The 19,748-nt window shown below is 45.2% G+C and overlaps 1 protein-coding gene across 1 annotated transcript in view; it reads left to right on the plus strand.

Moving 5' to 3' along the window:
* LOC123450372 (protein NRT1/ PTR FAMILY 5.14-like) overlaps positions 1-18,665 on the plus strand; it is a 50,085-nt gene extending 31,420 nt beyond the window's left edge. Inside the window, exon 2 of the mRNA XM_045127662.1 lies at positions 18,363-18,665. Coding sequence (XP_044983597.1) covers positions 18,363-18,665 — 303 coding nt within the window. The remainder of the gene's footprint in view (positions 1-18,362) is intronic.
* Positions 18,666-19,748: the final 1,083 nt, after the last annotated feature.

Here is a 19,748-nt window from a genome sequence, read left to right on the forward strand (position 1 = left end):
TCGATCTCCACCTCCGGCGGGGTCGGGGCACCCAAGTAGTGCTCCCAGGTCATTCCTACCTCTCGCTCCCGACCGGGTAACGTAACAAACCCTGGGAAGTTTTTACAGCAAAGCACACCAAGGACGCTGTTGGGCTTGCGGACACCCTTGGCAACAATCCAACCCCTACGGTACGACAAATTAAAGCCAAAACATTAGATATTTCAGAAAACGTGAAGGCAAAAGGTTAAATAAGAGTAAATTAACTTACTTGTCCCCATTTGGCCTAATCGACCACCTCTGCTCGGGGGTCACCGACACGAGCGGGAGCCCCGAACTACCACGCTAGTAGACGGTAGCCCCCTCACCCAGCTCCTCGTCGCTACCAGCATGGCCACTTGGCTCAGCCCAGGTATCCCACTGGGTCTCTGGGGACATACCCTCATTCCTGCTTTGCTCCGGAGTCGCCTGGAACGAAGCCTCTGGGACACGAGTCTCGTGGGTCGAAGGCTCGTTGACCTGAGGCTCGTCGACCCGAGGCTCGTGAACCGAAGGCCGTGTAGCCTCCACCTCAGACGAATCCACCCTAGAAGTCCTGTGCTCAGGTGAATCAGCTTGGGGTGGTGGCGGAAACCGTGTAGCCTCCACCTCAGAAGGCATGGCAGCCACCGCCCTACCTCTCCCACGGCTGAAAAAGACCTCGATGACGCCTAGAGGGGGGGGGGTGAATAGGCTATTTAAAAACTTCTTCAGATTTGGCTTGAAACTAATGCGGAAATAAACTAAGGGGGTACTTGTCAAGCACAAATCCTAAATGCACTAGGCACTGCAACGTGTATCAACAACACGATCTACCAAGATGGACACAATACAGTTACTAACAAGCACAAGCAAGTTACACAAACTTACTTGAGCTATATCACACAACAAGTAGGTGATAAACACAAGATACTAGATCACACTATATCACACAATATATCAAAAGCTGCAAGTATGAACGTGTGGATATAGAAGGTATGCTTGAATGATTAATCTTGTACAAGAAATAGCCAACACAATATAATGAGCACAAACAATATGCAATGTATGTATGCTCAAGTAACACAAGTAAACCACAAGTAAGGAGTTAGGGTTAAGGATAACCAAGGTCACTAAGACGAAGATGTATCCCGACGTTCACTTCCTTGGAGGGAAGCTAGTCACTGTTAGAGAGGTGGATGTTACCACGAAGGCACACCAACGCCACGAAGGCTCACCCTATTCTCCCTTTGAGATAACACCACGAAGGCGTTTCTCAACCACTAGTGGTAAGCCTTTGAGGTGGCTTCCAAACCCTCACAAACTTTTCCGAGGGGTAATCACACGGATTGATTCCTCTCCGAAGAACTCCTACCGCTTAGGAATCCCCAACCTCCAAGAGTAACAAGATCACGGGGAATGCTCAAAACTTGCTCAAATCTCAAATAGCTTGGGTAGAGAGAAGGAGAGGGAGACGATCTATCTTTTGATTGGAACAACTCTCAAAGGGGCTCACAAATGCTCTTGGGATCTAAGATTTGGTGTGAGCAAATGTGTGTGAGGTAGAAATGTGTTCTTATGAGGATATGGCTGTGTTGAACACCCTGTCACGAAGGGGGAGGGGGGTATATATAGTGGGGAGTGTAAAAACAAGCCGTTGGGGACATTTTAAGTCACACACGGTTCGGACGTCCGGCAGTTTACGGAAGTCCGGGCGTCCGCAAGGGGTCGGACGTCCGACAGCTGTAGCTATGTCTGGAAACACTGTGAGTTGAACAGGGACCGGACGTCCGGAGAAGGCTGGAAATCTGAGTTATTCGACTCAACTTCTTCTGGTGCAAGGTTCCAGACTTCCGAAGGGCTCGGACGTCCGACCCTCGGACGTCCGGAGGGAGCCGGAAATCCGAGTTATAGAGCTCACGTTCTTCTGGTGCAGGGCTCCGCATTTTCGAAGCTGGTCCGTCGACCGGCCCTCGGATGTCCGGAGGGAGCCGGAAATCCGAGTTATAGGGCTCAAGTTCTTCTAGTGGAGGGCTCCGGATTTCCGAAGCCTATCGGTCGTCCGACCCTTGACCGGCCCTTGGACGTCCGGAGGGAGCCCGAAGTCTGAGACATTAGACCTGTTTTTAGATAGGAGCAGTGTAGAGAATATGTGGTATTGAGCAGAATAGTGGATATCTAGTTTGAGCAAGTTCATCACAAAAACCTATGACCCCCTCTTAATAGTGCGGGATCTCTAAACACTCAAGAATTGTAAAAGGGATACCGATGATCCATACTTGAGTGTGTACTTTTATTCGCTGATCATCACTCCGCACTGCTAACATCAAAGTAACTGATACCTTGAGTTAGCCCTTTCACTTGAGCTTGATGTTGTTGTTCCTTCTTGGCTCAATGTTGAAAGCAAGACATGATGAAGTCTTCAAGTAGCTCTCCCATACACAATGTGGAAAGCCTAGCTTATATATTTATCTTCATTTGTCCACCATGTGAACATCCACAAGGATCAAGCATGTAGTGCTTAGGAATGCTTATCTTGATCTTGTCCTTGTTAGCACATGAGCTTGTCCTTATCAACACATGATCATTCACAATAGCTTAAAAAGGGTTAGTGATTAATTATCTATATCTGTGTTGTCAGCAACACCAAAACACGATTAAGGGCATGACTGCACTTTCAATCTCCCCCTTTTCTGTAGTTGATGACAACATACATATAGCTCTCAACAATAGTAATAGACATGTGTGGCTTAGGAGAGTTTTGTTACGATGCTTATGAAGCTCCCCCTTATTATATGCGTAGTAAAATAGGTAAGTGTGAGAGCTCTCCCTTAATGTGTGCATTGAAGATAATAGCATGATATAACACCATAATAGTTCAACAATACATAGCATATCATATGAATCAATGGGATAGCATAAAAATCATCATCATATGACACAACGATAATATCGTGATATCTCATCACCACATGATAGTTCAACAATACATCATCCATAGGTGATGGCATAGCACACCATCCATAAGTATCGTTACATGATGATACATCATTAAGTTCGACATAATACATCATATCATACATTGTGAGAGGAACTAAAATTGAAAACTAAGATAAGATAATGTTCTCCCCCTTTGGCATCAAGGACCAAAAAGGAGGGAAAACCGGCAAAGCTATCACATACTCAAGGATCACCCTCATCAATATCATCATTAATCAGGCATCATCCTCAACATCATCATCCTCATCATTAGGCAAACCACTGCCACCAGCCTCGTCAAGAAAATCAGCCCACTCAGGACCAGATGGGAAGCCAAAGTCAGAAGGAGGAGCAGCAGGAAGGGCCTCATCATCACTCACATCAAGAGCGCCCGAGTCTCTCAGACGAGCCTTGAGGGCATTCTTGGAGGAGACTAGGCGAGAAACCACATCATGGGTTTGACCACACTTGAAAGAGACGGCCTTCATCATAGCAGAATGTGCCTTGCCAATGAATTTGGCAAAGCGACCGAGAGGAGCAGAGCTAGTTGAGGGGGTTGCTGACCGGGCAGCAGTGCGGCGAGTGGATGTGGAGGATGGGGTTTTCTTGGGAGCATAGTTATCCGCCATGTGAGCGGGAATGACCCACTTGTGATGTGTGTGAGCGACAGCAATAGAGAAATCAGCAACATGATTAATAAGAGCCTGGATGAAGGGGGCATGAGGAAAAGCTCGCTTGTATTGAAAGCTAGCGAGCCGAATCTCATGCTAGAGAAAGTGAGGCACATTAATTTTGCTTTTGGGGTGCTCGTACAAGTGTGACATGATGTCAATGCAGTAGCCACTGCAAGAGCCCTTATCACCCATCTTGGGATAGATGGTGCGGATAAGACACAGAAAGATGATAAAGTAAGGTGAACGCCAGATGGATACCTGGTTAAGATCCTTCATGCGTTCATCCGCATCAAGCTCACGGAGTGGTTTGAGGAGATACCCACATGCCTCCATGGACTTAGGTGCATGGTTAGGATCATTCCTATCTATTTTGAAGCCGGAGTTGGGGAAACCAAATGCGGCAACAAACGTATCATAAGAAGCTGTGAAGCGAACGTCAGAGGTGATCCAACTAACAGTGTGGTTTGGAGCAAAGAAGCATGTGGCACAGAACTGGTGAATGGCAGCAGCGTTAAAATCGCGATGAAAAGCAAACGGGGCGGCAAGCCACGATGCCTCAATAAGCTCAATGGCACCCGGGTATTTCGCCGGGTGCGTGCGAATATGCTCAAGGTCTATGAAGTGATGAACAGAGAGACCCTTAGGAACTATGACTGTAGTAAAAATGTCCGCCTGGACGTGTGTGCGGAAACGTGAGTCCATAGAGTCACGTACGACAGAGAATTGATCAATGCAGCGGCGGAAAGTGAGGTATGAAGACATGGAAAGTGTGGTGAAGTTCGTGACTTCACGACCTAAGGTAGCAGGGGGTTCAAGTGAGATGCGACGAGCTTCACCTGCGGGCTGAGCATGAGGAGGTGGTGGCATATAGGACGCCCTGCGAGTCCCGGGCTTTGGCATGGACCTCCGATCGGTGGGCTGGTCAGCAAGGTCCTCGGCGGCAAGCTCATCCTCGAAGTCAGAGCCATCACCATCAGACGACGAGGGGAGCTGTGGAGACGGAGGACGCCGGACAGTCCGTTTGAAGGGACGTCGTTGCCCTTCCGAGTCCGACCCCGTGCTAGTAGGGGCACGAGCGGATGAGCCAGCAACATCCTTCCGGGCGGCGTGCTTAACCTTGGGCATGGTGCACAACAACCTACACGGATGGAAACCCCAAATGAGGAACGAACATGGTCAAACGTACGAACGAACACGTGGAATTTGGAGAGAGGGAACCAAATGCGAGGGGAACGAAGGAGATACCTGTAGACGGATCCCGCGGAGGAAGAAGAGAAGGATCTACGGAGGAGATCAGGCAGATCTCGGGAATGGCGGCGCGGGCGAGCGCTCCTGGAGCTGGCGGCGACGGGTGCAGGGGAAAAAGGGGGCGCGTGAGGGCTAGGCCAAAGCCCAGCCCCGCGCCCAGCTATTTATAGGCCCCGATGCGTCGGACGTCCGACAGGCGTCGGACGTCCGGAGAGGATTTTGCCGTCGAACGACCGACACTGGTCGGACGTCCGGAATGAGGTCAGCCGCCGAACGTCCGAGACACGTCGGACGACCGACACTGGTCGGACGTCCGGAATGAGGTCAGCCGCCGGACGTGCGAGACACGTCGGACGACCGAGAGAGAGAGGAGGAGGCAGAGGCTGATTCTGGAATTTTTGATGATGAGGTGATACTAAGTATTCTCGCATGTGTAGCAGCCAAAGGGACCTCTCAACTAACATATTTTGGACATGGTCTGATGTAAGTCTTTTAATACGATTACTATGATAAATGTGGGTCCAAAATACGTCAAACGCATGAGTGCATAGAATCATGCACAAGTTATCCTCTTATAAGTGCAAGGCACATGACACAAGGGTCATGGCACAAATTTGTCTCATTCATATGACCATGAAGAGCTAAGAGAACACCAACACTAAGCATTTCATCAATGTGATTGACAAGGACATGCAGGAAATTACAAAGTGGAAAAAGTATTATGTTCATGCCATGATGCAACCTACACAGTGTTGACTCTAATATTGTACATGCATGAAGTAAATACTTGTTACCGGAAAAGCATTGGTATGGCGTAGAAGTAGCCGAGTCCTGTCTTGACTCTAATTTCTTCGTGACTAGCACCATCTTTTTCTGAGAATAAGTCAAGATAGCAATGCATCTCCAAAGTACCTAAACCACCAATTAAGCACAATATGGTCCCCAAACTTATTGGGTCCGAAGTAGTTAGTCCAACTACAATATATATATATATAGGGTAAGATCACTAAATTATGTGCATATAGATATAAGTTTTACTTTCAAGCACACCCTAACCTTTTTAATGGATACGTCTAATTTACCATATATATATATTGGATCAGAGATACGATAGACACGGCATGTGCATCTACACATAGTAGATATGCCTACACAATCCTATCAAAATCCAAGGATATACAATTTGGACAAATGAACACATAATTTTCTATTACGGAACATTCATGTCATCCAAAATGGATCAGGGTGACAAATCAACACATGGTAGCACCCCAAGTTCAACACATGAACTGGTCAAGGCATCAAGCCATGTAAGGCATGCATTTTGCACAACCTTACATGCATGTCTCACCCAGTATATTTATAAGTGTAGGTAATATGATTATAACTCCCACAACATTATGAAATAAGTAGTGCGAGCTCTACCGGGAGACACATGAATTTCTCGGCACGTTATGTAGGTCAACTGAAGATAGAGCCGAAATAAAATGACCATGAAAAACACTACCAAGCCAGAGATACCATGTGTGAGAGAACACAATGACATTTAGAGTTATCAGTGGTGGTAGGTGCCAAACGAGCACAAGAATCGTTCTATACTCACACAAGTGTGATATGGGAGTTCAACCATAAGCATAATGTTTAGATGACATACGTTAACATCCCAATTAGTTAGATCATAGTGTGGAGGATTAATTTGAAAGGCATGCATCAACAATGCCCTTCTTTTAGATACGATCTAGCGGCTAAGCCATGAGCATTGGTGTAGTAGGACATTATACTCACGCACATCTAAGGAATTTAGATACCAACAGGGCTTATTATGCGAATTAAGATATGTGGAGCATGACACACCACACAGTTATAGGATAACCACATGTGGTGGATTCTGAGTGGCATACATCGGATGTTTTGTCTTACCAGGGGATGTGACATGCACAAAGCATATCATCCTCACATAATGTGATAATCCATGTATTTATCATACAAGGCAATCAATCATCCAACTAAGGTGATAAGTGGATGCCAATTTAAACTTCGGATGGCCTTGACATCAAACTAATTGATTGGATAATCTTGCACCGAATACTACATGGAGTCCAACACATATGTACACATTTTGGGTTAGTGGTGTGCATAGAGCAGAACACTCCCCCTTAATGTGATGAGCTATTAACGTCGCAAAATACCCACACAACGGTGCAACTAGGATGCAAGTAATGATCAGGACTACACACAACTATATGACATACATAACGACCTACACATGGTAGATAACATATAACAATCATACTAGTAGGCGCAACATGTCAAAGTACATGCTAGGAACCAAACCTAAACATGAGAGGGAGTGGGGCAGGCAACTTTCAATGTAAACAATTTAAGTAAAAGTCACCGCAAAGAGGCACATTGGATATGGGATATGGGCTTGATAATCCAAGTGACTTGGCTTGAGATGATACAAATGATGAAGAGTCCTCAAATCTTCATTGTGTATCCAAGTCTCCAATGTCCTCCAGACTCACCTATTGATCAAGTTTGAGCTTCTTGGTCCCCAACTACGTTGGTCCTAAGAGGTTAGTCACAATAGGCTTGGCAACCCAAATGGTTCTTTTCTTGGCACCATTTTGAGTTCCAACAAACTTGGAAAACACATTGCCAACATTATCCTTCCCAAGGGAATAGCTATCATCAATAGTGATGGGTTGGATAAGTTATCTCTCGTGCAAGACGAAGCGACGTGACCCTTCTCACGACATAAGTAGCAACATATACCCTTTGTTTTCTTCCCAGTTGATTTCTCACCTCGGGGAGTGCTGGCTTGGGTCTTATTGGGAAGAGGCCTTCCTTCAACTTGTAGCTGAGTGTGTGATTGAGTTTGTGGCTGCTTCCCTTGTTGCTTGTGACTTTGAGACTTCGTCTTCAGAGGGAAAGATCTAACATGGTGCCCTTTAACTTTGCACTTGAAGCAAATGATTTTGGCCGAATTATTAACTCGTTCTAGGCCACTCTTGTTCTTGTTTGAGTTTACTCCAATATCATTTTTGTCATTCGGAGATGTTTGCTCACACAGGACGTTGTTGAGTGTGGACATCCCTTCATGACACTGTTCCAAGTCTTTCTTCAAAGAAGTGACTTGGGCCTTGAGCTCTTCGATTTCCTCGGCACGATTAGTTTTAATGCAAATACTAGAGGAAGTGTAAGTTTCATTGTTAGAGCAACAAGGCAAGGAAAGTAATTCATCACACGAGGTAGCAACATTATGAGTAGACGAATTACGAGGACTAACACATGGAAATATAGTACTTTGACTAGAAGTAGTGCCATTGTCCACATGAGGCTCACTTGATGTTACCTTGGTGATGATAGCCTCATGAGCTAACTTTTGCACATTATAGGATGTTAGAAGATCGGCATGAGAGCTTGTGAGCATTACATGGTTTTCTTCAAACTTCCCATAATTGCTAGTTAGTAAATCAAGTTGAGCATGTAGCTCAATATTCTCCTTCAATGTTGATACTTCAAATGAGGTAGATTTAGATGTACAAGTATCATCAACAATGAGAGGAGTAAGTAGCAAATAGAGACTTCTCATGAGTAGATTGAAGCTCCTCATAGATCTTAGAGGTTTTGATGAGCTCTCCCTTGACATTATTGCATTCAAGGAGAAGGACCTCAAAATCCTTTTTAAGTTTATCATGAGCAACTTCAATCTCTCCTTTTGAAGATCTTAAGTCTCTACATGCTTGATGACTCTTCTCAAGTTCATGTTCAAGTTGTTCACTTTTAGATTGTTCATGATTAAGTGAATCATTACAATTTTCAAAGTAAGCAAGAACATCTTGGAATATTTGAAGAGCGTTATTTTTAGCTTTATGAAGAATTTTACTGATCACATAGATATTTTTAGTCAAGTCATCATCATCATCCTCATCGCAAATATCATCGTTATTGCACAGGGAAGATGATACCTCATTATTACCTCTTGCCATGAGGCACATGTGAACTGGACGAGTTGATGATGATTCTTTTGGTGAATCAGATTCTTCATTAGTCAAAATTACTTCATATTTCTTGATTTCCCCTAAATGATTAGTCATAGAGCAACTAGGGAGAAACAAGATATTTTGATCAAGAGGACACGAGGAAGCAGGCATATCACCATAGACATTTGTCGAGGGATCTTTAGGTGAAATGCATGACCTATCAGCACAATAATTTACACTATGTGTGGTGCTAGATATGCTCGTGTCCATAGAGGCTATGACATTTTCATCAACATATATTTCTTCACTCACCATGTCATTACCTTGTGAGATTGAAGATGCTGAGGTGTGCAAGCAATCGGATATGGAAGTAGTGGTGGAATCTTTAAGATCGAAAAGAGTGAAGAGCTCATGCACCAACTCCTTCATCATAATACCGTCTTCATCAAGATTGGACCCACCATATATATCTTCAAGTTTAGTCCAAACTTCATGAGCTGACTTGCAAGTCGAGATAGACTTAAACACTTCAGGACTTATGGTTCGATGAATGGCAAGAAAAGCCTCACAATCAAGATACATTTCATTAGTAGATGAAGATGCATCATCCTTTTTGTCGGCAATCCCTACAAGAACAATTTGTAAAGTATTTGGGCCCATGGCCCGAAAGTGATGAAGCATACGAATTCTCCATAGGGTATAATTTGTGCCATCAAAGTCAAAGGTGTCATTGTGCACTAATCCAATAGTCGACATCGATACTCTATAGGTCGTGAAACCTAATTAAAGAAAGACCTAGCTCTGATACCAATTGAAAAAGACCTCGATGACGCCTAGAGGGGGGTGAATAGGCTATTTAAAAACTTCTTCGGATTTGGCTTGAAACTAATGCGGAAATAAACTAGGAGGGTACTTGTCAAGCACAAATCCCAAATGCACTAGGCACTGCAACGTGTATCAACAACATGATCTACCAAGATGAACACAATACAGTTACTAACAAGCACAAGTAAGTTACACAAACTTACTTGAGCTATATCACACGACAAGTAGGTGAACAACACAAGATACTAGATCACACTATATCACACGATATATCAAAAGCTGCAAGTATGAACGTGTGGATATAGAAGGTATGCTTGGATGATTAATCTTGTACAAGAAATGGCCAACACAATATAATGAGCACAAACAATATGCAATGTATGTATGCTCAAGTAACACAAGTAAACCACAAGTAAGGAGTTAGGGTTAAGGATAACCAAGGTCACTGAGACGAAGATGTATCCCAATGTTCACTTCCTTGGAGGGAAGCTAGTCACCGTTAGAGAGGTGGATGTTACCACGAAGGCACACTAACGCCACGAAGGTCACCCTATTCTCCCTTTGAGATAACACCACGAAGGCGTTTCTCAACCACTAGTGGTCAGCCTTTGAGGTGGTTTCCAAACCCTCACAAAATTTTTCGGGGGGTAATCACACGGATTGATTCCTCTCTGAAGAACTCCTATCGCCCAGGAGTCTCCAACCTCCAAGAGTAACAAGATCACGGGGAATGCTCAAAACTTGCTCAAATCTCAAATAGCTTGGATTGAGAGAAGGAGAGGGAGACGATCTATCTTTTGATTGGAACAACTCTCGAAGGGGCTCACAAATGCTCTTGGGATCCAAGATTTGGTGTGAGAAAATGTGTGTGAGGTAGAAATGTGTTCTTATGAGGATATGGCTGTGTTGAACACCCTCTCACAAAGTGGGAGGGGGTATATATAGTGGGAAGTGTAAAAACAGCCGTTGGGGACACTTTACGTCACACAGGGTTCGGACGTCCGGCAGTTTACGGTAGTCCGGGCGTCCGCAAGGGGTCGGACGTCCAAGAGCTATAGCTATGTCTAGAAACACTGTGAGTTGAACAGGAACTGGACGTCCGGTGAAGGCCGGAAATCCGAGTTATTCGAGTCAACTTCTTCTGGTGCAAGGTTTAGGACTTCCAAAAGGGTCGGACGTCCGGCCCTCGGACGTCCGGAGGGAGCCGAAAATCCAAGTTATAGATCTCACGTTCTTCTCGTGCAGGGCTCCGGATTTCCGAAGCTGGTCGGTCGACCGGCCCTCGGATGTCCGGAGGGAGCCGGAAATCCAAGTTATAGGGCTCAAGTTCTTCTGGTGCAAGGCTCCGGATTTCCGAAGCCTGTCGGTCGTCCGACCCTTGACCGGCCCTCGGACATCCGGAGGGAGCCGGGAGTTCGAGACATTAGACCTGTTTTGAGATAGGAGCAGAGTAGAGAATATGTGGTATTGAGCAGAATAGTGGATATATAGTTTGAGCAAGTTCATCACAAAAACGTGTGATCCCCTCTTAATAGTGCGGGATCCCTAAAGACTCAAGAATTGTAAAAGGGATACCGATGATCCATACTTGAGTGTGTACTTTTATTCCCTGATCATCACTCCGCACCGCTAACATCAAAGTAACTGATACCTTGAGTTAGCCCTTTCACTTGAGCTTGATGTTGTTGTTCCTTCTTGGCTTAATGTTGAAAGCAAGACATGATGAAGTCTTCAAGTAGCTCTCCCATACACAATGTGGAAAGCCTAGCTTATATATTTATCTTCATTTGTCCACCATGTGAACATCCACAAGGATCAAGCATGTAGTGGTCAAGAATGCTTATCTTGATCTTGTCCTTGTTAGCACATGAGCTTGTCCTTATCAACACATGATCATTCACAATAGCTTAAAAAGGGTTAGTGATTAATTATCTATATGTGTGTTTTCAGGAACACCAAAACACGATTAAGGGCATGACTGCACTTTCAGCGGCCACGTGTACCTTTAGTACAACATAAATACCAACATGAGTAATAAAATGTCTATAAATACCAATATGCATACAACATGAGTACAACATAAATACCAACATGAATACAACGTGTACCTTTAGTACCTCTCGGCTTCGTGGGGGGTCGACCTCCTCTCATGGGGGGCGCTCCTTGCATAATAGAGAGCAACACTCTCCGAAGAGGCGAGGCAGGAATGGAAGTACCCATCCCATCACCCGCCGACGAAGTAGGAGCCGCGGAGTGCTTTCGACCCTTTCCCACCATCTTTCAACACATGGCATGACAAAGAGTAAATGAAATTAGTACAACATAAATACCAACATGAGTAATAAAATGTATATAATTTAAGTGTATCATCGTCATAAATACCAACATGACTAATAAAAATTGAATACCTAACATGAACTCAAAATTTATATATAGTATAATAGTTGAATACCTCACATGAACTAATAACAATCGTGCTTGTCTATATATGCTTTGGGGTCAATAAATGCATCATGATCATCACTATCATCAATAAATGCATCATCATCATCACTATCACGAAGAACATGTGGAAGGCCACCATTATGTAATCGGACAAGAAGTGACAGGTCATCCGCAGCAGTAACCTCTTCTTCTTCCAGCTCTTCCTATTCGGGCTCAGGGGTTAAGACGGATTCACTGTCGCTGTCTATTTCAATGTTCTAGGGTGAAGTAGAGCGGTTCTTGAAACGTTTCTTGGACATACATGTTTCTTGGAAGAATTCTCCTTCATATGTGTATGGGTTAATGTGAGGTTCGTAATCCTCTTCATTGAGGGTAGGTGGTCTAAAATGTGGTGGCACTTCATAAACGACATCCCAACCTTTGAGATTCAGATTAGTTTGGCAGACCCACGGTAGATAGAAAACTTATGTCGCCTGTTGAGCCGTAATATAGACATTGGGAACATCTAAGTGGGTGTTTTGGTTGATTTTGACTAGTCCTATATGTTCATGAGTCCTTCTATTCTCCCTCGGCTCAAACCAATAACATTTGAAGACTACGACTGTCGGTGGGTTTTCACCATAGAATAGAAGTTCATAAATTGCTTCAACTCTTCCATAATACTCGGTGCCTCCTTCGCCAATAGCAGAGACAGAACAATTTGTAGTCTTTAGGTCGGGCATAGATAGCTCTTTGCCAAAGGTATGAAAGTGATACCCATTGATGTTGTATTTGTCCAATGAACGGACCTTATAGTCAAAACCATTAGCGACTTGTCTCAACTCGGCGTCCATAGACTCTGCATCAGCCTACCAGTTTAATACGAAAGAATGGATGCATTAGCCGCAAATTAGACCAATAAATCAAATGGGCCCTTAATGGTAATTAATTACCATTTGTTTGAAACAAGAGATGAAAGCGGGATAGTCGCATCCATGCTTTGCGAGAAGCTCATACTCTTTGACGGAATCCTTTTTGATGACCGCTCCATCCGAGAATTCGGCAACGTATCGACTATATCAAATATCCGGGGATAAGAGTAGTTCAAACCAATTAGAAGTTGCATAACAATAATTTACCGAGAACTTACTCAATGTGCGGCCACACTTCTGTTAGGTTGGTGAAGATATACAATGAAATGGTCCGCCATTCTTCGACATCCAACGATTTCCCTTTTGAAGCACCGGATGGTGCGAGCTTACCTTTGAATAGGCTGAGGTTGCATCGAACTTTTTTTGGATCGCCATCATTGTACCGAGGCTTCGGGTTATGCAAATGATGATTTTTGGCTTCGTAGTGTGCTGTCACGAAGTTTGCCGCCTCCTCAGTAATGAATGCCTCGGCCATCGATGCTTCAATTCTACGTTTATTTTTACACTTAGCACGAAGCATCTTCTGCATCCTCTCACTTGAGTAGCACCATCGATTTTGAACGGGCCCCGCCATTCTTGCCTCGGTCGGGAGATGCAAAATCAAATGTTGCATTGGATTAAACAAGCCCGGTGGAAAGATCTTTTCTAATTTGCAGATCAACTTCGGCGCCAACTCTTCCATTTCATCTAGCACACCAGGCGATAGTTCTTTCGCACAAAGAGAACGGAAGAAATAGCTCAGCTCTGCCAGTACTAGCCATTCATCCTCAGGGATAAAGCCACGCAACTTCACCGGCATTACCCGCCCAATCAATATGTGCCAATCATGACTCTTGAGACCAAATATTTTCAATTTGTCAAGACTCTCTCCCCTCTTTAGATTCGCAACATACCCATCGGGGAACATCAACCGCATTTTCACCCACAATAGCATTTCCCTCATAGCTGGCCTTTCAAGATTGAACCTTGCCTTTGGCTTCGCTATGCTTTGCTTTCCTTTCCATTGTCGCAAGTTTTCCAACGGTCTATCACATAGAGCCTCCAGGTCGATTCTATCCTTAGGATTACCTTTTGACTCCCCCTCTGTGTCGAACAATGTACCAAAAATGGCCTTCGCAGTATTCTTTTCAGTGTGCATCACGTCGACGTTGTGTGGGCAAAGGAGGTCTTTGAAGTAAGGAAGATCCCATAAGCATGACTTGTGAGTCGAGATGTGTTCTGTATTATACCCTTTGCAGTATCCTACATACAAAGGATCAGGCTCGAGATCGTTTATCTGATCAAGGGTCTGTTGTCCTGTCAACGCAGCTGGTGCAGTGTTTTTGACAACTCTACCTTTGATGAAATTCTTCTTGTCTTTTCTGAACTTATGGCCAGGATCCAGGAATTGTCTATGCATGTCGAAGCAAGAACACTTGCGACCAGCCTGCAGCCAACGGAACTGAAGAGCTTCCTTGCATGTGGTGCACGGGAACCTTCCATGCACACACCAACCAGCGAATAGCGCAAATGCCGGATAATCATGCGTCGAGTACATGTACCACACATGCATTTTGAATTTTTTTGGTAGCCACGTCGTAGGTCTTGATCCCATTATCCCAGGCTTCTTGCAACTCATCCTTAAGTGCCTACATGTATAGATTCATATTCTTCCCCAGATAGTTGGGCCCTGGAATTATCAACGTCAGGAAAATGTTCTTTCTTTTCATAATCTCTCCGGGTGGCAAATTTAGTGGAATGACAAATACAGGCCAACAACTGTATTGTGCTGCCGTCATACCATACACATTGAACCCATCCGTGCTGATGGAAACTCTAGGTTGCCCTGGATCTTCTGATTTATCCTTATGTAATGCATCGAAGTGCCTCCACGCAAAACCATGTGAAGTGTGTACCAGCATCTTGTTCCCATCCGCATCTAGTTCGGTTCTTTTGCCAAATTTGTGCCATGTCATCTGTGTGGTCGTCTCTTCGACCATGAAAAGACGTTGAAGTCTTGGTACGATTGGCAGATACCGAAGAACACTAATGGGGATTTTGGTCTGAATCTTCTCACCCATACCGTTGTCTACCACAATATACCTTGAAGAATTGCAAATGGGGCAATAGTTCAAGGCCGCATACTCAAGTCTAAATAGGGCACATCCATTCTCACAGTCATGTATCTTCTCATAGGGCATCTTAAGTACACGGAGGATTTTCTCTGAATGGTACAGGTTTGCAGGGAGTACATGGCCTTTGGGTAGAAAGCATCCAAATATCGTCATCATCGCGTCGTAGCATTCCCTACATAGGTTGAATTGAGCCTTCAGAGCCATTACTTGCGCGATGGTGATACGTCTCAAACGTATCTATAATTTTTGATGGTTTCATGTTGTTATCTTGTCAACTTTGGATGTTTTATATACCTTTTATATCTTTTTTGGGACTAACTTATTAATTCAGTGCCAAGTGCCAGTTGCTGTTTTTTCTGTGTTTTTGACTCTTTTCAGATCTGATTTTGGAACGGAGTCCAAACGGAATAAAATCTCCGAAATAAAATTTTCGAGAACAGAAGAAGATCGGGGGACTTGAGGGCCAAGGCAGGAGAGCCACAGGGGGCCCACAAGCACTGTAGCCGCCACCAGGGGGGCTGGCGGCTACCAGGCTTGTGGCCTCCCTGGAGCTGCCCTACCCTAGTTCTTTCGCCTATATATTCCCTAAAATCCAAGAAAAATCAGGGCATCCGCGAAAACACTTTTCCGCCGCCGCAAGCTTCTGTTTCCGCTAGATCTCATCTGGAGACCCTTCTTGATGCCCTGCCGGAGGGGACTTTGGAGTTGGAGGGCTTCTACACCAACATCATCCCCTCCTCAATGACTCGTGAGTAGTCCACTTCAGAACTACGGGTCTGTAGTTAGTAGCTAGATGGCTTCTTCTCTCTCTTGGATCTTCAATACAAAGTTCTCCATGATCTTCATGGAGATCTATCTGATGTAATCCTCTTTGGCGGTGTGTTTGTTGAGATCCGATGAATTGTGGATTTATGATCAGATTATCTATGATTTATATTTGAGTCTTTGTCGATTTCTTATATGCATGATTTGATATCCTTGTAAGTCTCTCCGAGTCTTGGGTTTTGTTTGACCAACTAGATCTATGATTCTTGCAATGGGAGAAGTGCTTGGTTTTGGGTTCATACTGTGTGGTGACCTTTCCCAGTGACAGAAGGGGCAGCAAGGCACGCATCGTGTTGTTGCCATCAAGGGTAACAAGATGGGATTTTATCATAGATATGAGATTGTCCATCTACATCATGTCATCTTGCTTAAGGCGTTACTCTGTTCTTATGAACTTAATACACTAGATGCATGCTGGATAGCGATCGACGTGTGGAGTAATAGTAGTCAATGCAGAAAGTATCGGTCTACTTGTTTTGGACATGATGCCTATAGATATAATCATTGCCTTAGATAACGTCATGACTTTGCGCGCTTCTATCAATTGCTCGACAGTAATTCCTTCACCCACCGTCTACGCGCTTTCATGAGAGAAGCCACTAGTGAACACTACGGCCCCCGGGTCTATTCACAACTATCGTCTCCACTTTTACTTTTACTTTGCTTCGTTTACTTTTTGTTTTCAGTTCTCACTTTGCAAACAATCTATAAGGGATTGACAACCCCTTCATAGCGTTGGGTGCAAGATCTTTGTGTTTGTGCAGGTACTTGTGACTCGACGCAATCCTCCCACTGGATCGATACCTTGGTTCTCAAACTGAGGGAAATACTTACCGCCGCTGTGCTACATCACCCTTTCCTCTTCAAGGGAACACCAACACAAGGCTCCAAGTCCGCGGGGAAATCCTTTGCATATTTGCCAAGGAAGTCCCTATAGGCGTAGCCCATAGAAGCAGGATTCCTGGCGCCGTTGTCATGGAAGGTCTGTTGTCGCAGTAGCAGATGGCATCCAGCTGACAAGGCTCAGTCTGCTCGTGGAGAGGACGTTTTGAAGACTCCAACATTTCTTAGAAGGCCTTTGCAGATTCCTCCTTCTCATCGTCCGAATCGCGAGCATCATCAAAGTCTTGCACCATGTCTTCAATCCCGGTACCATGCTCGTCGGTGCGACGACGAATCACCTCAGCTCTGGCACGTTGGTCAGACTCACCATAAAAAGTCCACACCGTATAATCGGGCGTAAAACCCCACTTCTGCAGGTGTTTACCCATTTTAAACTCTGTCTGCTTTTTTCCCGTTGTCGCAGTTGGGACACGGGCACCATGTTTTTTGCTGGCCATTTGCAAATGCGGCTCTCAGAAACCCCCTGGTTTTTGTTAACCATTCATGGGTCATGTCTTTCTGACTAGGGTGACCAGTGTACATCCAAGCACGATCACTCATGTTGCCTAGCTAGCTATGGGGGCACAAGAAATAAATATATAATTCATCATCCATATTCATACACTAATCAAGTTTGTCAGTTTTACTACGTCCATGCAACCTACACGCTAATAGGTAAAGATAGGTCCTAATCCCACTCGAGTATGTGTAGATTGGGTTTGTTTTCCCATGCTCTGCTCCAGATGCGACGCAGAATTTCGGCAGCACCTCCCAGCTGTTCTCCTGATACACGTCTCGGCAATAAGCAGAGAGGATGTGTACCCGGAGAACAACAGGGAGGCACTGACGAAATTCTGCATCGGATCCAGAGCACAACATACGGGAAAATGAACCCAATCTACACATACTCGTGCTGTCCATGGATAATGTTGGACAATTCGAAAGGATGGCGGTTATAAATATACAAAGAAATTCATATTTATAGATGTCGTCCTTTCGGATGGGAGACGCATACTGGTCACGCATACTCATGATTGAAGAAATCTATAGCTAGCAAGTTTCATCGGCACGAAGACCGGGACAGAGCAAATTAAGGGGGTAGGAGGAGAAGTCATTTGTGCTCACCAAGAAACGCAAGGGCGGAGCTCGTCCAACGCACGTGGAGGTCGTCGAACAACTGCACATTGAAATTCACACGATCAACACAAATGCGACGTTTTTATAATTAACATAACTATGTGACCTAACTCATAACTATGTGGGTCAGTGTCGTCGGGGGTCGAGGGTCACTAGCGTCGGGGGTTGGGGGTCGAGGGTCACTAGCGTCGAGAGTCAACAAGAGGCCGAAGAGGTGTCGGAGCTCAGGAGTTGGGGGTCAGTGGCGTCGGGGGTCGGGGTAGGGGGTCGGGGGTCGAGGGTGAGTTGCGTCGGGGGTCGGGGGTCGAGGGTCAGTGGCGTCGGGGGTCCGGGGGTCAGGGGTTCGCGTACTACGGCATCTCCTCCAACCTCATCAGCTACCTGACTGGCCCGCTCGGGGAGAGCACGGCCGCCGCCGCCGCCGTCAATGCCTGGTCCGGCGCCGCGTCCATGCTGCCGCTGCTCGACGCCGCCATCGCCAACTCGTGGCTCGGCCGCTACCGCACCATCGTCGCCTCCTCCATGCTATACATCACGGTCAGCCAACTCTGCACAACACCCCCTGATTTGTTTCCTTCATCGACGCCAAGCACAACTTTCTTCCTTCTGCTCAATCAACTTTTCTGTGGATCTTTTCGGTAGCGTTTGGTTGAACTATAACGAGTTTACTGGTCCAAGAAATCTCGCACGAGTGGCGCATGGCACCGTAAAGTAGTAGTACTAGTAGTATGTTTGTTGAGAATATTATGGTTGTCAGGGATGTTTCAAAATTTCATTGTTTTGTCCGGTGGAAGCACACACACACCACAACATAGTGCACCGGTTAATTTGACCTCCCACTAATTAACTAACCTACAGAATCTACCACTAAGTAACTAAAAAAGAATCTAGCTACCACTAATTAACAAAACAGAATCTACCACTAAACTACCTACTAAATCTACTAATTAACAAAATCTACCACTAGTCAACACTCCCGCAACTGATGAAAGAGGAGCTGGGCGTGATGGTGGCTAGTCCACCGGTTAATTTGACCTCCCAGAAGGCTCTCTCATCTTGGTTGCTTGAATGGTCACTGCCGCTGCTGACCATGAGAAGGAGCTCATGCTACAGGCTACTTACGGGCTATGGCTCGCCAGAAACAACACAAGGGAGGGGCGGAAGCTGTAGCAGCCACATGAAATAATAGATTCTCTGAAGGTGCAATTGTCAGATTGGAAAGCAGCGAACGAGACAAGGGTGTCACAGCCGAAGCCAAAAACCATCCAGACATGGGAGCCTCCTGTCAATGGATGGGTAAAAATAATCTCCGATGGCGCGGTCTCGAAGCAAGGAACAAACGGTGGTGGTGGGGTAGTATTCCGAGATCATAATGCGATGTTCTTGTCCATAGTTAGCCATTTCTTCCCAGGCATTGCTGATCCCGAAGCGGTAGAAGCGTTGGCATGCAAAAGGGCACTATAGGTGTCTGTTGGTCCTAACATCCAACGAGCACATTTGGAACTAGATAGCAGGGCACTGGTGGTGAAGATTAATCATCCAGATAGGAACTTGTCTGCTGTCGGTCCTTGGGTACAAGATATCAAGACAATGCTTAATTCTTTCGATGAGTTCAAGGTCAGTTGGATTTGTCGTTCGGGTAATATGGCCACGCATAAGCTAGCTAGGGTAAGTGTAGGGGAGCTTCGTAGTGAAACTTTTCTGCTGTCGGGCCTTGGGTACAAA

This window comes from Hordeum vulgare, chromosome 4H (assembly GCF_904849725.1).
Source record: "Hordeum vulgare subsp. vulgare chromosome 4H, MorexV3_pseudomolecules_assembly, whole genome shotgun sequence".
NCBI lineage: Eukaryota > Viridiplantae > Streptophyta > Magnoliopsida > Poales > Poaceae > Hordeum > Hordeum vulgare.